This window comes from Liolophura sinensis, chromosome 1 (genome assembly GCF_032854445.1).
Source record: "Liolophura sinensis isolate JHLJ2023 chromosome 1, CUHK_Ljap_v2, whole genome shotgun sequence".
Taxonomy (NCBI): domain Eukaryota; kingdom Metazoa; phylum Mollusca; class Polyplacophora; order Chitonida; family Chitonidae; genus Liolophura; species Liolophura sinensis.
In genome coordinates this window covers 80,185,427-80,203,088 of record NC_088295.1, presented here as the reverse complement: position 1 = coordinate 80,203,088, position 17,662 = coordinate 80,185,427, and the positions used below count along the sequence as shown (strand labels likewise).

The 17,662-nt window shown below is 37.2% G+C and overlaps 1 protein-coding gene across 2 annotated transcripts; it reads right to left on the bottom strand.

Moving 5' to 3' along the window:
• Positions 1-2,461: 2,461 nt before the first annotated feature.
• LOC135481302 (cilia- and flagella-associated protein 410-like) lies at positions 2,462-15,365 on the bottom strand. Of its 2 annotated transcripts, none has more exons than XM_064761151.1 (6): positions 15,201-15,365; positions 14,128-14,193; positions 12,871-13,094; positions 10,574-10,775; positions 8,967-9,057; positions 2,462-4,861 (listed from the first exon to the last, which is right to left on the bottom strand). In XM_064761151.1, exons 1-6 carry the CDS (start codon positions 15,293-15,295, stop codon positions 4,757-4,759), a joined length of 783 nt encoding a protein of 260 aa, XP_064617221.1. In that variant the 5' UTR covers positions 15,296-15,365; the 3' UTR covers positions 2,462-4,756. The 2 variants fall into 2 exon arrangements, with proteins under 2 accessions (XP_064617221.1, XP_064617225.1); XM_064761155.1 differs by having other exon boundaries at positions 15,289-15,353.
• Between the last annotated feature and the right edge of the window lie 2,297 nt (positions 15,366-17,662).

Genomic DNA, 17,662 nt, shown 5'->3' with positions numbered 1-17,662 from the left:
AGGATTTCCTACAAGAAAAGAGCCACATGAAAATGTATGTTACATCTGGCAAGGCTTGAAAGTAAGAAATCCCTAAGATGAAGTTGAAACGTTCCCAAGCACGAATGTCATTTGTTGAGGAAATCCCCTGGATTATATTACTTAAAGCAATATTAGACGTCCACAGGGTTGATCATAGTACCCACCAGCACTGATCAGGCGAGCTTGTTCGGGACATTTATCAGTTTTCGTCCCGTAGCCTCCGTTAAATGACTATTTTGGTGGAAGGGGGGGGGGGGGGGCTAGCAGATATTTGAACGTGACCGAAGATCACCAAAGAGAATATATCTAGAAACTCCAGCATTACAGTCGCCGAAACGAAGTCATTTGCATGGAATCCCTGGTTTACTGTGCCGATTTCTCTGTGTTTTCAAATGGTATTTGACGACACGGTTTGAAAATCAACGGTTACAACGGCAATTGTCACGTATGGTATTGTAGCTAATAACCAGAAAGCACCTGTCTGCAGGGATTACGTTAATCAAGGTTTGTCCCAGACCATAATCCTGTCGTCAGATGTACTTTCGATCTTCCGAGAATCTGCATAACTCCGTCACATTATCTTCCAATTTTAAACTCAGCAACCTGCAGACTGCCGTGGGTTTCTCCTGAGCTCTGCCAGTCTTCCTCCCACCATAATCCTGTTGAAGTGATGACAGCGGTAGAGTTTAAGCTGATGTGTGTGAATACTACTGTCTGTTTTATACAAACTAAAATATTAGGTATAAATTAAAATATTTCTTTTTGGTCATGGCCACAAATACATGGCTTGCCACCTATGCCGTCAAAATATATGTAGAACAAATCGTGGAGTATCAGAAACCACGTGAACGATAGTCTACAGGCAATCACACCTCGATCAAACTTAGACAACATAAACCCAAGATTCCTTTTTTACATCGGCAGAAACGGATAAAAAATGCATAGTTTTTAAACACCATCTGTATATCGCCTGAGGTAAAAAATCTCTTTACAGTCCACGGCTGTTTTCCCTCCCCAGTTTAGCCGTGTGATCCCCGAGAGCTCTCTACAGAGATCTTCCTCAAACCGACGTTCTGATAGGAAAGACAAGACAACGACGATCTACCATCTTTGTGATAATTCCACAGGTCAATCTCATGTGCTACCCTTGCTCTCTCTCCACAAAGCCATTTCTTCTTTCACACTTAATACTGATGACACTGTCTTCTGTGACTAAGCAATACGATTTTCGACGACGAAGAGAAAACGGCTGAAGTACAATGTTTATAAAGTATCGTCCCCTATATAACATTCCAAACACGAGTCTTTTTGGAGACATACCTTGGCAGCATCTTAACCCGACGCTCCACATAGGCTCACCTGTCTGATGCTGAGAACGGAATTATTAAATTAGTCATATTATAAAGTCTTTAGTTCAACGTTATCATCCACGTGCACTATGTTTAAATGTTCACTTATATTTAATGTGTAATTTGCGTTGTTACAGTTGGAACATCACCATACTAAAAAAAATGACACCAATAACAAGACATAAACTTAAGCTTTAAAAAAGTTTAACCTTCAATACATGCATGAGTACCCGTTATACAGGAGCTAAAAAAGAGCTTAACCTTCCATCCAAACATGTACATGTATACACCAATCCTTAGACTAGGGAACTAAAAAAGCGTAATCTTAAATTCATGTATGAGAGCCCAATGTACAGGAGCTAAAAAAAGCTTAACCTTCCAGCCAAGTATGTACATTTACAGACCATACCTTACACTAGGGAGTTAAGAAAAAGCTTATCCACGCATGAGATAAAATTATGCAGGACCTGAAAAAAACCCGCTTAACCGAACACAAATACCGACACTTTTCCCTCGAGAATACAACCGACCTTCGCAATGTACGTGACAACACTTCACAGTTAAAAAGGCATCTGTATAAGAGAGAGCTGGAATCGAAGCCTAACAGAACCAGTGTGTTAGATACATGTGTTGGAAATGCTGAAACATCATTCACGATGCTGAATCCATATCCCTGACGGTGGACGAATTCAGATTGAGTGTGTGAGTGCTTGGGGTTAAACGTCGTACTCAACAATTTTTCAGTCAAATGACGACGAAGGAATCCTTAGAGTGCATGTAATGTGCCTCCTTGTTGCAGGATCGATTTCCACCGCTCTTTTATCTTGTGCTGCTTCACTGAGATGCCTTACCTAAGGCAAGTAAGCTGCCCCGCCCGAGCCATTATACTGATACGGAAGAACCAGTCGTTGCACAATTCAGACTGAAGGTTCTCTACCTAGGAACATCAAGGTTCTGGTTTCCATCTTCAGATGACATAATACATGACTGAAGCCATGAGGGCGTGTAAAGTTTTTTCAAAGGAACGTTTCAGAAGAAATTAGTTGAAGTGCATGCGACAGTACAAGGAATCTAAAAAGCAACACAAAAGATTCATATTGTTTTTTTATTAAGTAAAAATACTGTTATAATAAGTCTGTGACATAATCTCTGTTTCTGAACACTGTAAATAACCGGTAAGGTAAAACAACTTCTTCTGGCTTCGGGCAAATAATAGACTATTAAGTTTCAAAGTTCAAAGTTTCAGACTACAGGAATTATATCCAAAGTGACCTCAAGAAATGAAACTGTGTACTGTTTAAGGCCGTAAATTAAAAATGGATGGATTCTATGTAAGACCACTGATGCTAATTTTCATAGATAATCTATAAACCACTACATTGTTTACTTCTGTATTCAACAGGATTTCAATAAAGCAAACAAAAAACAAGAAAAGACACAGGGTTTAACCGACAAGAAAGGCAAGCACACAATAAGAACTGATCTTTTGAGACTGGGACAAAAGTGTACATCTTTTGCTCTAACATGAAATTCATGAAAAATTTAAAAACCTTCGGTATATGTGTCCTGGTTTCTTACAGGAAGGTCACAATGATCACAAAACAACCTATTGAACACGGATGTTCTCTACTGACCAGTCTCAAAAGTGTCGGTTATTTCCAAGGAAACTCTTCAGATAATTCAGACCACTGTTTGCTGCCAAAGTGCAGATTTACAGACACAGTGTGTGGCAATTTGACAGGGTTGTACCATCAAGACATGCTATTTCTAGATCGCAATTCTACAAAATGTAACACTTTTATTTGGAACACCCAGGTTTAATGAGAGCGCAATTTGGGGTTTCCAAAATGGTATCGTGCTAAGAAGGGAGATGATCATAGAAGGTAAAGGTATGGACATTTCGATGTTAGGAGAAGGATTCATGCCACTTTGTAAAGAACAAGAAATTGCTCTCTATATAGCACTGATCCCTCGCTTCTATGTTCACGTCTCTCATCATTAACCATTCCACGCTGGGCAATATCGGGTAGGCTTTACACAATGACAATTGACATCAGCTGTCATAAGGAGCCCAATACTAGTCACTATCCATAATCCACATTAGGGAATAATACTCCCTGCAGCTACTGATAACCAAAATGAAACTGAGAAATATATCAATCAGATGTAGTTTCTTCGGGAAATTGCATTGTTTCTACTCACATTAACAAAGCCAAGCTTAGCCCTAGAAACTCACTAATGTGAAACTGAAAATAGCACAAACATCAATCCGACAAGCATTCAGGGGATCCAGGTCCCCCATGTACACAGTATTGTTTGAACGTGGATAAAAACACACATAATGCACAACAGATGCACATTAAGCACAATCTGAAAGTGTCCACTAAAACATCTTTGAATTTCAGCAGCTTTGCTCACTTAATCTGTGAGTTCTATAAGCTTTCCTTATTTATTTGACTGGCTTGAGATCCCGTTATGCACTACAAACAGATGTATCAGCTGTAGTGTAAGGGGTATTTTGGTCAAGCACAGAAAAAGTCACCAGGGATTAAGGGAAACCAAACAGCTGTCTTTTGAGTGCACCAAGTAACATAAACCTTACCTTCAGTATCTGTGCATGAGTTGAACAAAAATCTTAACCTGAGGAAACATCAAATCAGCATAGACCTTCGTTCTCAATGATAATGCCTGAACATAAATCATTAACTAGTACTCACATTAACAAACGGAACAAGATACTGTTCCTCCTCTCTACGGTAATCAGGTTTCTCATCACAGCCAGCTATAAATGATTCTAATGACATTTTAAGTCAAACGCATACTGTTAAAAGAGTCCACATATCTACGGCTAAACAATGAAAACAAAACAGCCCTTTTCCTGATTTTACATCTATGTGTTGACAAACAATTGTGCTAAAAATATAAAGTCAAGCTGCACATAAAAACAGGTGTCAAAACTTGAAATTTCATAAAGAAGTGTGAAAATGACAAAAATATGCAATAATCTTTTCCAAGGCAGCAACAATCCAAATGAGTCAGACAATCTGTGGCATAGTCTCCACAGACATGGTATTTCTATTTCAATTATTAACACATCTTTCTTAAAATTACTTTTCACAATTACAATTAAGAAGCAAACGCAAAAGAGAAACAAAAAAAAAACAACAAAAAAGAAAACAAACATGGCAGACACTTGTAAAGCCAGACCTGCTGGCTTAAAGGCAGGTATTTTTAATGATGAGACAAACATGCTGCCCACAGATAACATTTACTGTACACAACACTTGTATTTCACTCATTGGTCAATGAAGGCACGTACACATATCACATAAGCAGGGCTGCTGTGTGGAAGGAAGTGGTAATTTCTGCTCCACCAAAGCAATTCATCATAAACTTTCCAGTCGATTTTTGACAGCGTTTCCCACCACTTCCAAACTCTCTGAATCCAGCTCTTTAATAAGAAGGAGTACAGCTTGCAAAATGTGGGAATTCTGCAAATGAAGAAATGAAGAAATAGACAACACTATGCACAAGAGGACATGATGAGTGCTTTGAACTTAAGAAAAATGATCATACGTGTCTTAGATACCAACATCCTTCAGGGGACTGATCAGGCATATTCACAACCGCATGCAGTCACAAGTAGCTTTGACATTACTTTCTGCTCATCTTTCCTGCATTCTACTAACAAGCACACAATGAAATCTTTCCAAACAAAGCCAAAAAAAAAATCTTTTGTCTGTCACAGAAGAAAACAGCTTTCTATATTCGCTTCAACATTAAAAGCTGAGACAGAAACATGACAGACTTTGGTTAAATCGCAACATTGAGGAATCCTGGCTCATAACGAGGCTGTCATGTTGAAGGCGATTGTTAGTATTGGTGTCTAACAACGTTAATTAGACAGGCATTAGATAACAAGGTAACAATGACAGAGGAGTGAATTCCTGCCCTACAGCCACAAATGCATCATTAAAAGGGTAAATTTCAACTCTCAGCCAAGATCATACCTAAAGACCCTAAAGATGAAAAAAGGACACACCTTTAATGAGAGTGGCCTTTAATATAACCTTCAGTTCAAACTGATTTAGACAGACAAAGTAAACATTTGACGTGAAATACCCTAAACAGGCATTTTGGCCATTTTCTCTCTACTTTGGACACAGTCATGATTGCATGGGTGCGAGTTGCCCTGTACTCATCCTGTAATTTTTATTCATCTTGATTAATCAACAGTAATTTGAAAATGCAGCTTACACCGATAAATGTAATATGGCCATTGCGATATAACAAATTCACAACGGGAATGCTGATTTATTATTTGTACATGCAGAGAAAAAAAGTGTCATAGTTTGACCTGACAAACCTGACTGTATCAAACTTCCCACATAATTCAGGCATAGCTACTTTACAACTATGACATGACCTTTCCAATGGTCATTCTAGATTATATTAACAGCTATATCTGTATCTGATTCGTGAGCTTTTTCAGCAGAGGTAGTTGATGGAAGGCATGAGGAGAGTAAATGAAGGTTGTGTATAGCAAATTTGGAAGTCTATCTCAAATAGTTTTTGATAAAGTGTAACACAGATGTATGGACAGTCAGACACACAAACTGAAGCAAATCAAGATGACCCTGTGACATTTGCAAGGTGACCTACAAATTGATTCCTTCATGGAGTTATACACTTCAGTCTAAGTTTTTTCTTTAATATCACAAGGATCTCAATAGCTGTTGTTGAAATTGAAGATTAGAACAAGAACTTAATCTCTGTTCCTGTGAGCTACACCCTTTCCTTTAGCATCTGGTTTGAAAAGTTAAGCTCCCAATGTCATCGCCTCTATATTTCTCCTCAGTGTCAACACTAATCTCAGATCACAGGTACTTCGCCAGACACCAGCAAAACACAGACATTGGCACACTTTCACATTGACAAAAATAGCAAATTTGGAAGTTATCAAGCTAACACTCATAATAAATGATGCCTACAGAGATCAACAAGGGTTAATAAATGATGCCTACAGAGATCAACAAGGGTTAATAAATGATGCCTACAGAGATCAACAAGGGTTAACTAGCGGTCTGACATGTATGCTCTCCTATATGCCAGGTTATATAACGATCAGTCTAGCAATACACTAACAACAGTGTAAGCTGTGGAAAGCCCAGGACACATGATCCCTACAGTGATGAGTGGAGGTGGGCAGATGAGGAGGCTGACATCACACAATAACGGATGGGATCACATTGAATCCATTTGCTTGGGCATACATACAGTGCTCTGGGAACAAACAGAACAGCAGTCCTCTAAAATACATGGTTTGTCCAGGATTCTAATAGGTTGGTGCAAATTACTCAGCAGGGTAAACAATGCTAAACAAAAACACATATGCACACGCAAAAAAAAAAAAAAAAAAAAAAAAAAAATAAAGCCTGTCATCAGCAGAGAGCGCAAAGTAGAAACACAATAACAAGGCAAGGAAAAAATGTTTATTTATGAGAATCACCAGACTTATTATAATTGTGAATAAAATTCTTTACTATCTTTATTCTTTATTGCATTACTATTTGCCCATATTTAATGTAAGAGATAACTAGACACTTGTCTGTGCATGGGGTCATCAGCCAGGAGTCTAACGCCTGCACACTTCATTAATATGCCATTATGAAAACCATGGTTAACATGAAGCAGGTTTTGTCAGATGTAATGCAGCAGAAAATCTCTAATCAATGTTCCATTTCTACAGTGGTATTTCCTCTTAGAAGTAATTTCTATGCTATTTCACGAGTAAGCTCTTTGCAAACAATTATTCATGGCTGTACTCACCAAATAGCCTCACTTATGCTTTGAAATTAAATGAAGACAACAAGTTCTCATTTAACATAAAATTTTAACTAATTATGAATGATTAATTGTTAATACATGTAATTTAAGCAGATCAGACAGACAATTGGATGGAAGCGTTGAAGAAAAAAAGGTCACCTTCAGTCTTCCTCATTAGCAAGTTATTTTTGATATTTTTTCAGCTGAATGCAGAACTTCATCACTCATTCCTAATGAGGGTCATTTTGTTCATCTCGTGTAATTGCTTATTTGATGGAAGTATCCTCTTCATGAAATTTATGTTTTATTATTCCTGGATACAGTTTCTGTCTCAAATGGTTGAACCAAAAACACAGTAATTGTGATGATTCCCTAGTCTCCTCAGCCCATAAAATTGACTGTCATCTTACAAACATATTCTTGAATCGGCACAAACGTGAATTAATTAATAAAATTCAATGGTAATGATTGATCTCATACTTCAATGAACACGCTGGAATAACAACTGGAATGATACATATAGCATTACAATTATACATGTATCATTCCAGTGTCACATGTATCATTCCAGTGTCACATGTATCATTCCAGTGTCACATGTGTCATTCCAGCATCACATTTATCATTCCAGTGTCACATATATCATTCCAGATATACTTGTATTGTTACATTTATACATGTACCATTTTAGTTATACATGTATCATTACAATTATACATGTATCATGCCAGTTATACATGTATCATGCCAGTTATACATGTATCATGCCAGTTATACATGTATCATTACAATTATACATGTATCATTTTAGTGTTTCAAGCCTGCTTCTCAAACATCTGCTCAGTGTTCTCATGACTTTGCATGCCTGAAGTAACTGGGAAAGCTGAACACATTTGAACTTCACCAGTGAGAAATGGCGGTGGACTGTGTTATATATGCTGCGTCAACCACCAGATTGAAAATTATTGATTGTATATGTATTTATTTTGGTTGTAGAACAATCCTTCATTCTTCAAGTGGATTAATAATAAAGATCCAACCGTTAAGAAGGAAGTTCATTGGCATTATGTAGTATTTTTGTTTGCCTATCTCAACCATAAATGTTTCTTTACATCAACATTTTACTTCAATGGTATCATTTATGACTCACCCCATCATTCTAGTGATTTACGATTAACATCTAATATTTCTGTACCCAACCCTGGTTTACATAGCCTCCTGAACCCACTAAATATGTTCTTTAGCCAGCAGGCACCTCTCAGATGTTTGACACACACAAATACTTTTCTAAATTATGTAGGTGAAAGCTACAATGTGGTAGTTATTGTAATGAATATATACATGAAAAGCCTCAAGAAAGAGTTCAAAAGCTTTTACATACATTATTTAGTTTGAAGCCAGAATTGACATTTACACATGTACATCAACCTATTAATTTAAAAACTGAGCAATAATTAGGGGTAACTAGGTCGTGTGGATAGCTTAAAGGTATTGACATGCACACCAAACACAAAAGGGGAGACAATCCTTTAAGACAATCACATGAATATGGTACCACTGTGGATCAACAGCCTGAATCAAATGCCAATTACAATGTTTCACACATGATATATCATGTGCCAAGCTCAAATCATAATGTAAAAGATTGACAATTTAAAACCAAAAGACAACTTATCACATAAAAAGCAAGCATGTGTTGAAGCATGTGTTGAAATCTAAAAACAATTCAATTATTAAAGGATGAAGAATAACTGAAGTTGTGGGACTTACCCTGGATTTCGTGGTACCTGAGGCAACTGACTTTGGAGGTGTCATCTTGTCCTGCGGTAAGGGTTTGAGTCCCAACTGGGCTCGGATTTTACTTAAAAACACAAAAGAAAATAAATGTGTACAGATGGACATACCTGTACAGTGCACATGTAAACATTAAAATGATCCAGATCGGAAGTAATTTCAGTGAGCCTTCACTATGTACACATATAACTGATCATCGTAACTGTTTGTTGCAGCTTTTGTTAAGAAGTGCTACCTGATTTTCACAACTACCTTGTGAGCTAGAGCCACAAGATTTTGTGGGGAACAGGCAACACATTTTGAGAGGGCCTGTCAATTCACACTGGGTAAGCACGGACAATGGGTGCATTTTTTAATTATTATTTATTTTGACGCTTGTCTATCAGCACATTAGGTCACTGATTTTTTTTATTTATTTGATTGGTGTTTTACACCGTTCTAAAGAATATTTCACTTATTACGATGGTAGCCAGCATTATGGTTTAAGGAAACCGGGCACAGCTCGGGGGGAAAACCACAACCATCTGCAGGTTGCTGGAGACCTTCCCACATACGGCTGGAGAGGAAGCCAGCATGAGCTGGACTTGAACTCACAATGACCGCATTGGTAGGAGGTTCCTGGGCCCCCTCAGGCACAGAGGCCCCTTGGTCATTTACCGTTATTAAAACTTTGCCCACTAAAGTGTCTCACTCTTTACTAAAGAAGATTCATTTGCCATTTCAATGTACTGGGAAAACCAGCAGCCTTTAAGGCACTACGATGATTTAGCTAGCATATGCTAATGTATGAAAAAATTTGGCAAATATGCTGGTGCATGTCAAATAAGTTATGGGTATGTTTTGTATAAGTTAAAAGCACGATGAAGCAAGCTGGTATATGTAGTAGTACGGCAAGGTTGACGTATGCTAGCATATGGTTCATACCTCCCGCATATGATAGGTGGGCCAGAAGTTGTAGGTAAGTTATGCGATCAATGACAAATGTTCACATACATTACTTTTAAGTTAGTTGTAAGTCGAAATATTTCCAGATAATCTCCAGCGTACCAAAACTTATTTCTAAGATATGACTAATGTGCTTTGAATGTATGTGTAACTTATACTGAACTTATCTCCAATGCACACTGACACATGTACATGTATTCCAAATCACCACAGAACTTATTGAACATGTTTCTAGCTTTCGAAATGTTTTACATAAGTTACTGATAATCAGCCTATGCCAGCGTTTCAGAGAAATTTCCATATGCTGGCTTACCTTGGCTAAATTGTCAAGGTGTGACAGGGCCTATACCAAGTAACTCATAGCCTGGGCTGTACTCATGACAAACCAGAAGTTTTTCATGATGTAAACAGCTTTAAAAACCAATTAAACTAATTACAAGGTATGTGTGTATACCCATGTATACATGTATGTATTCTTATGTTTAAGGCTTGTAAGATGTTTAACAAATTCCCTTCAGACACACCTACATGTGTACATAGTTTCATTCATGTATTTTTACGCTTTGGCTACCACAGAAATCACACTTCTCCTGCATATCAATTGCTATTGTACAATCCTGTTAAGTTACATAACTCACTTAGTTTCTTCCATGGTCAGTGTTACGACTTCATTTAGACGGCTATCTTTGCCTTTACTACTGTCATCAGTTGAAGGCTCATCATCTGTGGTCTCAGATTCAGGCTCGGATCCATTGCGTGATTGCTTTGATGTCAATGAATCTGTCAGCCACAAATCATCTCCTTCCTCTACAGCTGCATTCACTTCATCTTCAGTTACAGCTGAAACAATGACAAACACATAAAATAAATCACATTCACAAGCTTTACAACAAATCACATCCTGAAGTTATAATACAATAGCCCCATTCTCAGATGGTTGATATCAAAAACAATAAGAGCAGGTGGTGAATACCTGTGTCTATAGAAACATGATGCACCTCTAAGATCAAGACAAGATAATTATAGCTTTAGCTGCTGTTCTGTTCTTGCAATCATGAAAACAAATGTATTTTTAATAGTGTTATGTATTGAGCTATCACACTGAAATATGAAGGGATATAAATATAACACTCATTTAGGTCAGTTTGAGATTCAATATTTAAACCATTTTATTCCCAACTGGCAAGCTTCAGCTGGACTTGTAAATGCAGAACCCAAACACCGATTCCCTGGCCATTTCAAACCACCCACAGAATATGTGTATATGTCATCAACTTTTGACACTGAAAGAAGCCACAGTTAATTTATTTTTGAATAAAAAAGTAGATTTTGTTTTATCCTTCAAAAGTGACAGCCAGGGAAATGGACATCTGACTACATTAAAAGATCAAAGCTTCATCAGGCTTCTAAAAAGATCAGGAAGTAACAAGATTCAAAAGAATTCAACCAGAATTCCTATCTCGTCAACAAATGTATCATTTTATTGAATCAGAATATTTTGCAAATGGCTTAATAATATTTCGGATGTGATGTGAAGCAGGTCACATATATAAAAACTTGTCCAAGTTACAGAAAAAAAGGTGAAGTTTGGCCAGGTTTGTTACCGTAAAGCAAAAAGGTTTCTTCATTTGATACTGTAAAAAATCTAAAAGTTTGTCCATGACAAAGTTGCACATTTTGCTTGATTCTGAGAGATTTACTGACCTTAGAAAGATGTTTGGAGGTTTTGGGGGTGACAATTACAGTTTTAGCACTAAAAGCAATACTTTATGACATTTATTTGCCGATTAAAATGCTAATGTTTCGGTAAAATTTTAGGTCATTTACATTAATAAGTGTTACATGTTCTGGTACTATATTAAAATGACAAAAAATTTCTCCCCAAAAAGTACTTCATGCTTTACTTATGAATATTTCTCTTCCCATTTCAATTTTATGGTTGGATGGAATGGCTGTGCACTCTCAAAACCACCAGCCTTTACCAGCTAAGGCTAAGAAAAATGTTCAGGAAAGGGATTACATGAACTTCTCAATGTGTAAAAGCTATGTTCTTGAGGAATAATGTGCAATTCTATTTCAATTAAAGATACAGAGTTCATTAAAAATGTCTCCATTTGCACCATTGCCTAGTGTTTTTGTGAGGCCATAAAGTCTAGTGTTTGTGTGAGGCCATAAAGTCTCTCTGGATGTATACATGTATATGCATTATTGCTGAACAATGAAATCCTCTCAAGTCATACCAATACATTGCAATTTTGTGATGAAATTTGATTTCCTTGAATTGTGCAAGTCAGTATGACAATTCGCACAATGTCAATAAATTTTTCTCACAAGAAACAATGAATCACGAAACTGATATAATTTTAGCAAGTGGAATTTATGCATACAATTAATATAAATTGACGCAAAAAATGTTTTGTTTTTCTACGTAAAGAAGCACGCTTCATAAAACTGTGCAACTTATGTCTTGACACCCAATAGTTTGGGATATTACAAAATATCAACTGCAGAAGTGATTGATGAGCTTGAAGTATTAGGGTAATACATGTTCATCATCATGCATGTACTGTATATGTGATATAGAAAATAACACGTGTATAAATAAGTATGTTCAGATCTGGTTTATTTCAATTTGGTCTGACGGGTAATTAGAGAAGGACAGCGGTTTACTTCAGGCACACCTATCATATAAATGAATAAATATAAATACATAAATTTAACTTTCTTTAAGTGACATAGACATTTTGTCTGATTGACTTAATCATCCACCTTATAGGGACACTTCAAGAGTTATTTTGAACAATGGTTAATTTTTTATCAGAAAAAATGAAAAGCTAATATCATAGCTATCATTTTAAGGCCTTTAGATGCTTTTGAAAGCGCATTTTTACAGGCCAAACTCACAGTGAAATATAATAATCATTGTGCATCTTACCTATGTTGTCGAGTTTCTGCAAATTAGGTAAATGTCTTAGCACCGTGGATCTGTAGTTCTTTCTGTTGCAGCATGGGTTGTCGGCAATCCACAAAGACCGGAGTTTTGGGAGTGTTTTTAAGTGGCAAATCTCAGACAAATTCTCTATTGCATTTTTTCTTATATAAAGTTCTTGAAGGTTCTGGCAATATGAAAAGTCTTTAAGAGTAGTGATGCCATTGACACTGTAAAAAGAAGAGAAAAGAATGGTACTAATAACACAGCAATGGCTCACATCAAATAGATACACCAGGAACCATGTGTATAACTCAATATTATAAGTTATCTGCGTGTAGCGAAGCGTATATGGGGATTTAATCCCTGTGTGATATTGTAACCTTCAGCCACAGGCGAAGGGTTAAAGTCTTACATACAGGGTTTAAATCCCTGTATACCCTTTTCCGCATGTGGATAATGATTTTGTCCCTACAATATTTATCACATGGAAAGCCAGTCTCACATATGCATAAAGCTGAGCTATGAAAAATTCTAGTCTGGTTCTCTGATGTATTCCGTGTACCGTGAATGTGCCATCTGACGTCAGGGGGAGATAACCAGCCAAAGAAAAAATCATGCTTTTTATGTCAGCTGCTGGCATTGTGTGACGTCACAATGATGCACCATTGCATATGACGTCAGTCTGCGCAGTAATTTAGCTGCACACGGTATAAATTTAGCCTCACAGAGAAGAATGACATCAGTCTACGCAGTAATTCAGCTGCGAAGGGTTTAAATCTCATATAGTGACTTGGCATCCACCTCTGACAAGTGTATGTCAACATTTTAATCCGCCTGATCAAACAATGACAATGGAGAATCACGGATGATGTAGGGACGAACTAATATGTCAACAAATAGAAAGTTTTCCATCAAATGTTGGCTCTGTTGTTTGACAATGATGTATGGTATAAACAGTACAAGACTTCACATGTATATAATATATTCTAATGAAATGCTTTATATGTACATGAGGCTTGAGTCAGCTCTACATAGTTGTACATGTACCATGCTTACACTCTGGTGTTGTAGGGAATTAAAGGTAAAGCTAGGTGGAGCTAGGCTGGAGTAGACCCTGATACAGAAATATTTTAAGTGTTATTAGGGTTTTCATGCAGAAATGGATAATGGCTAACAATGACCATGTACATATATACGCAAGGAGAATCTGCAACAGTTTTCTATTTTGGGATGACATGTATCTAAGGTTACTCTACTCACCTTAGACTGCAGACCTCTAGGTTTGGCATCTTCCTAACAATGCTGACATCTATCACATCTGAGCCCCTGTAAAGATACATAACTCATATGCTACAGTGGTTTTAGACATAAAATTTGATGTTTATTTTGTGAATCAAATACTAAAATTTACATGTATGTATGAATGTATGTATTCTTGGGGTCACACTTAACAACTTTTCAATCACATGACAATGAGGAGTAATTAGGCGTGTGTACATATATTGTGCCTTCTCGTGGCAGGGCAAGTCCATGCTGCCAAAGTACTGCTGCCACTGAAGTATCAGTGGAACACATGACACCTCACCCAATCACATTATACTGACACCGGGCCAACCAGTCCTGTTACTTCGGAAGGACCCGAGAGCAACCAAATGATTTTCTCGCGAGGTAACACAGGTTATCAAGAACCTGCGAGAGCAACATGGCAGTTGTGTTTTGTGCCTAGCAGCGATGGCCATGTAATTTTCGGATCTGTTGGATTTACTAGCGATCTGAAGAGAGGCCATCTGGCCGAGATGAGCATTTCGGTCAACTACGAGTACCGACAGACACTTTTTATCCGCCCCAACATTCATGTGTGATGGACGTCAAGTAAAGCAAGTAAAGTTATATAACAGGTAGCATTTATGGCATCAGGGTTGTTATCCTTTAAGATGAAGAGATGGTCCGTCAGAGCTAGGAAGCATAAATGAACTGATGTAAGCAGTGACATGGAAAGTCTCATGTAAACGCAGCACTTGTAGTCTTTACAACACCATATCCAGAAATGGTATAACATGAGATGGACATAACAGAACTACAATTAAGGTAAACTGAGAACAATATTATCTGCAAGTTCTAGGTCAACAAGCACTTATAAATCAATGTCTGTGTGAAAATCTATGCATTTTGAGACAAATATCACACAAGCATTCATCCTTATGTACTTTAATGACGCCTTCATACAATTATTTATCTTAGATGTACGTATAATTCTTTAACTGAATCTATAGGTGAAAGTAACTGCCAGTGAAGTTTAATCACGCAGACGGTCGTGATGACATTTCCCTTACCAGCAGTTCAGTTTTCGAACTTTCTCAAGTTCAGTTGCTCGCGTCCGTGCGAGCACAAGTGCTTCTGTAAGTTTCCCAGAATACTCACACATCATACTGAATCGTGACGCTCAAAAACTTCGAGAAATAATAATTTCAAATTTGATCTTCCTGTCTTTCAGCGTATGCTCCATTCACGACAGCCGAAAAGTGGGCTGTAGGCGTCCATGGTTTCCTTTTTTTTATTGGTCGAAAATGCACGATAAGAGCCAATCACTAAAGGAGCGACATCTTGCTGCGCGGGGCTTTCGAAACTGAGAGCTTTGAGAAATTTTGAAGAGATGCCATTCCTGGTCCATTCGGTAAATTTTATTTTGTAGTTAAACTCTAAGTTGGACGATTGATATAGGCCTGATGCTGCTTTTTGATCTGCCGTAAAAATTTAAGTCATGAGGTATAAGTTAATATGGGTCAACGTGTAGACAATCTTGGCGGTATATATTGGTTACAACAACAACAACGTGTTAATTTTCTTTCCAAGTCGTGTGCAGAATTTATCCAACCTACCTGATCTAACCCCACCTGCATCTGAGGTCAGCTGCCAATGGCTCTATCTGTACCCGACCAAGTGATCTTTTTTTTGTTGTGGCTGTTTATGTAAGAACTTTCAGCCAGGTAAACACTCTCAAACCCATTCCAAATTATAGTTCATTTCTCTCAAAAAACATCGCCAGTATCATTCAGAATACAAATGTCTTGTGTAACGTGCTGCAACAACAACGTCAATCTGAACTGATGTTTTTTTAGGATTTAATCTGAAACCACTCCTAGGTTATAATATACAGGCCTGATCAGGGTAAGAAAATTAATTTTCTATACCCTTAGCCACTGTGTCAGAGAGTTACTTGATTCAAAATAGGTTGTTTTTGTGTAGTTAGATCCGACATAGAGGTGTTCGCATTCTGTGAGAAGCTAAACATTTTTTTTCATTGAGGCCTAAATATGGCAGCACTTTTCATATCATTGACTTCCCAACTATGATATGCGGCCAGTGCACAGAAAAAAAAGAAAAAAAAAAAGAAATACCCAAGTTACAGAATGTGAATCTAAAGTGACATGAACTGTTAGCTATGTGGTAAGTGCACTATTCTACATGTGCAGACTATTGGTCTTTTGAGCAGGTTTTTTTTTCACAAATGTACATCCTACGTCCAGCAACCCCAGCCAGCATGTAATAGATTATCACAATACAACAGGAACTTACTCTAAAGGCAAGGTCACTCCATCATCTATTAAGTTAACATGAAACATTTTTCAAGCAGACTACTACTTTCGCCTTTGACTATAAGTAGAACTACCATGTTGGCATACTGCCATGAGCGGGTTGGGTTTTTAGGAAAGATATGTTTGACAAAATATGACTCTAAATTAATGAACCAGGTGGATGTAACAAGGGCCAGGTGATTGATAAAATAAGGATTCTTTTGATGAAATGTAGCATTTAAAATTTCTAAAAGTACAATTTTCCTGTTAACATTTTTGAACGCATGCTACAATAACAAGCCAAACCATAAGGCAGTTGGAGTAAGTTAATGTGGCAGCTATATGCAGGGTTCTTGGACAAGGTGTAATCTCATCCATATTTGGGATGAGGTTGTGATGTGACCTCAGTTCTAATGATTGAAAAAAAGTAATTTACCATATTTATCATATCAGATTATCTTATTCACAAGATTATTTAGTGGTGCTATTTTTACTGATAGAAATAGTTGCTTAGGTGTCAGGAATATGTATTGATCTACAAAGACTATATCGTAAAACCCAAACATATAATCTGTAAGACAGATTGGAAACTAAAGACCACCTGATTTTCTTGGTAACAAACGGCGTTGTGAAGAAAACGGTCCTCCCTACGTTATTGCATAAGAAAATGCCTATTTTCTTGACAGATTACTTGACAGATTACTTGACAGAAATCTACAAAGGGGTTTCAGCATTGTTGCAAGTTGACTTACATTAAATAACGCTTGAAATCATTTCCGTTAAATAACGAATGAGAATCATTGCATTTTGGGGGATGCGTTTCATCGCCAATTGTAAAAAATAAAAAAAAATTATCTAGGGAAATAAATCAAGGTAGAGTTACATCTGTAAATGAAGTTACCTCTCGTGAAAAATTTAAGCTTTTCGACTTAATAAACTATTTTTTTTGGATCCGAAGTAAATTAAATCTTTCAGAATATGTGCCATTACATAAATGTGTTGATCATAATATTGCATTTAAATAAACTTGGGCAGTCTACTAGTTAGGCTGGGTGGGGCTCCTGGTCACTTTGGAGGATTAACAGTTCATAGACTGAAGGGAGATAGACGCCTTGATCTCTGTTCAGGTTGCCTAACTAGTAGACTGCCCCCATTACCACACCCTACCGAGCCTAGGCCAGTTAAAGATTACCATTTTAATCCCCCTTAAACCATTGAGC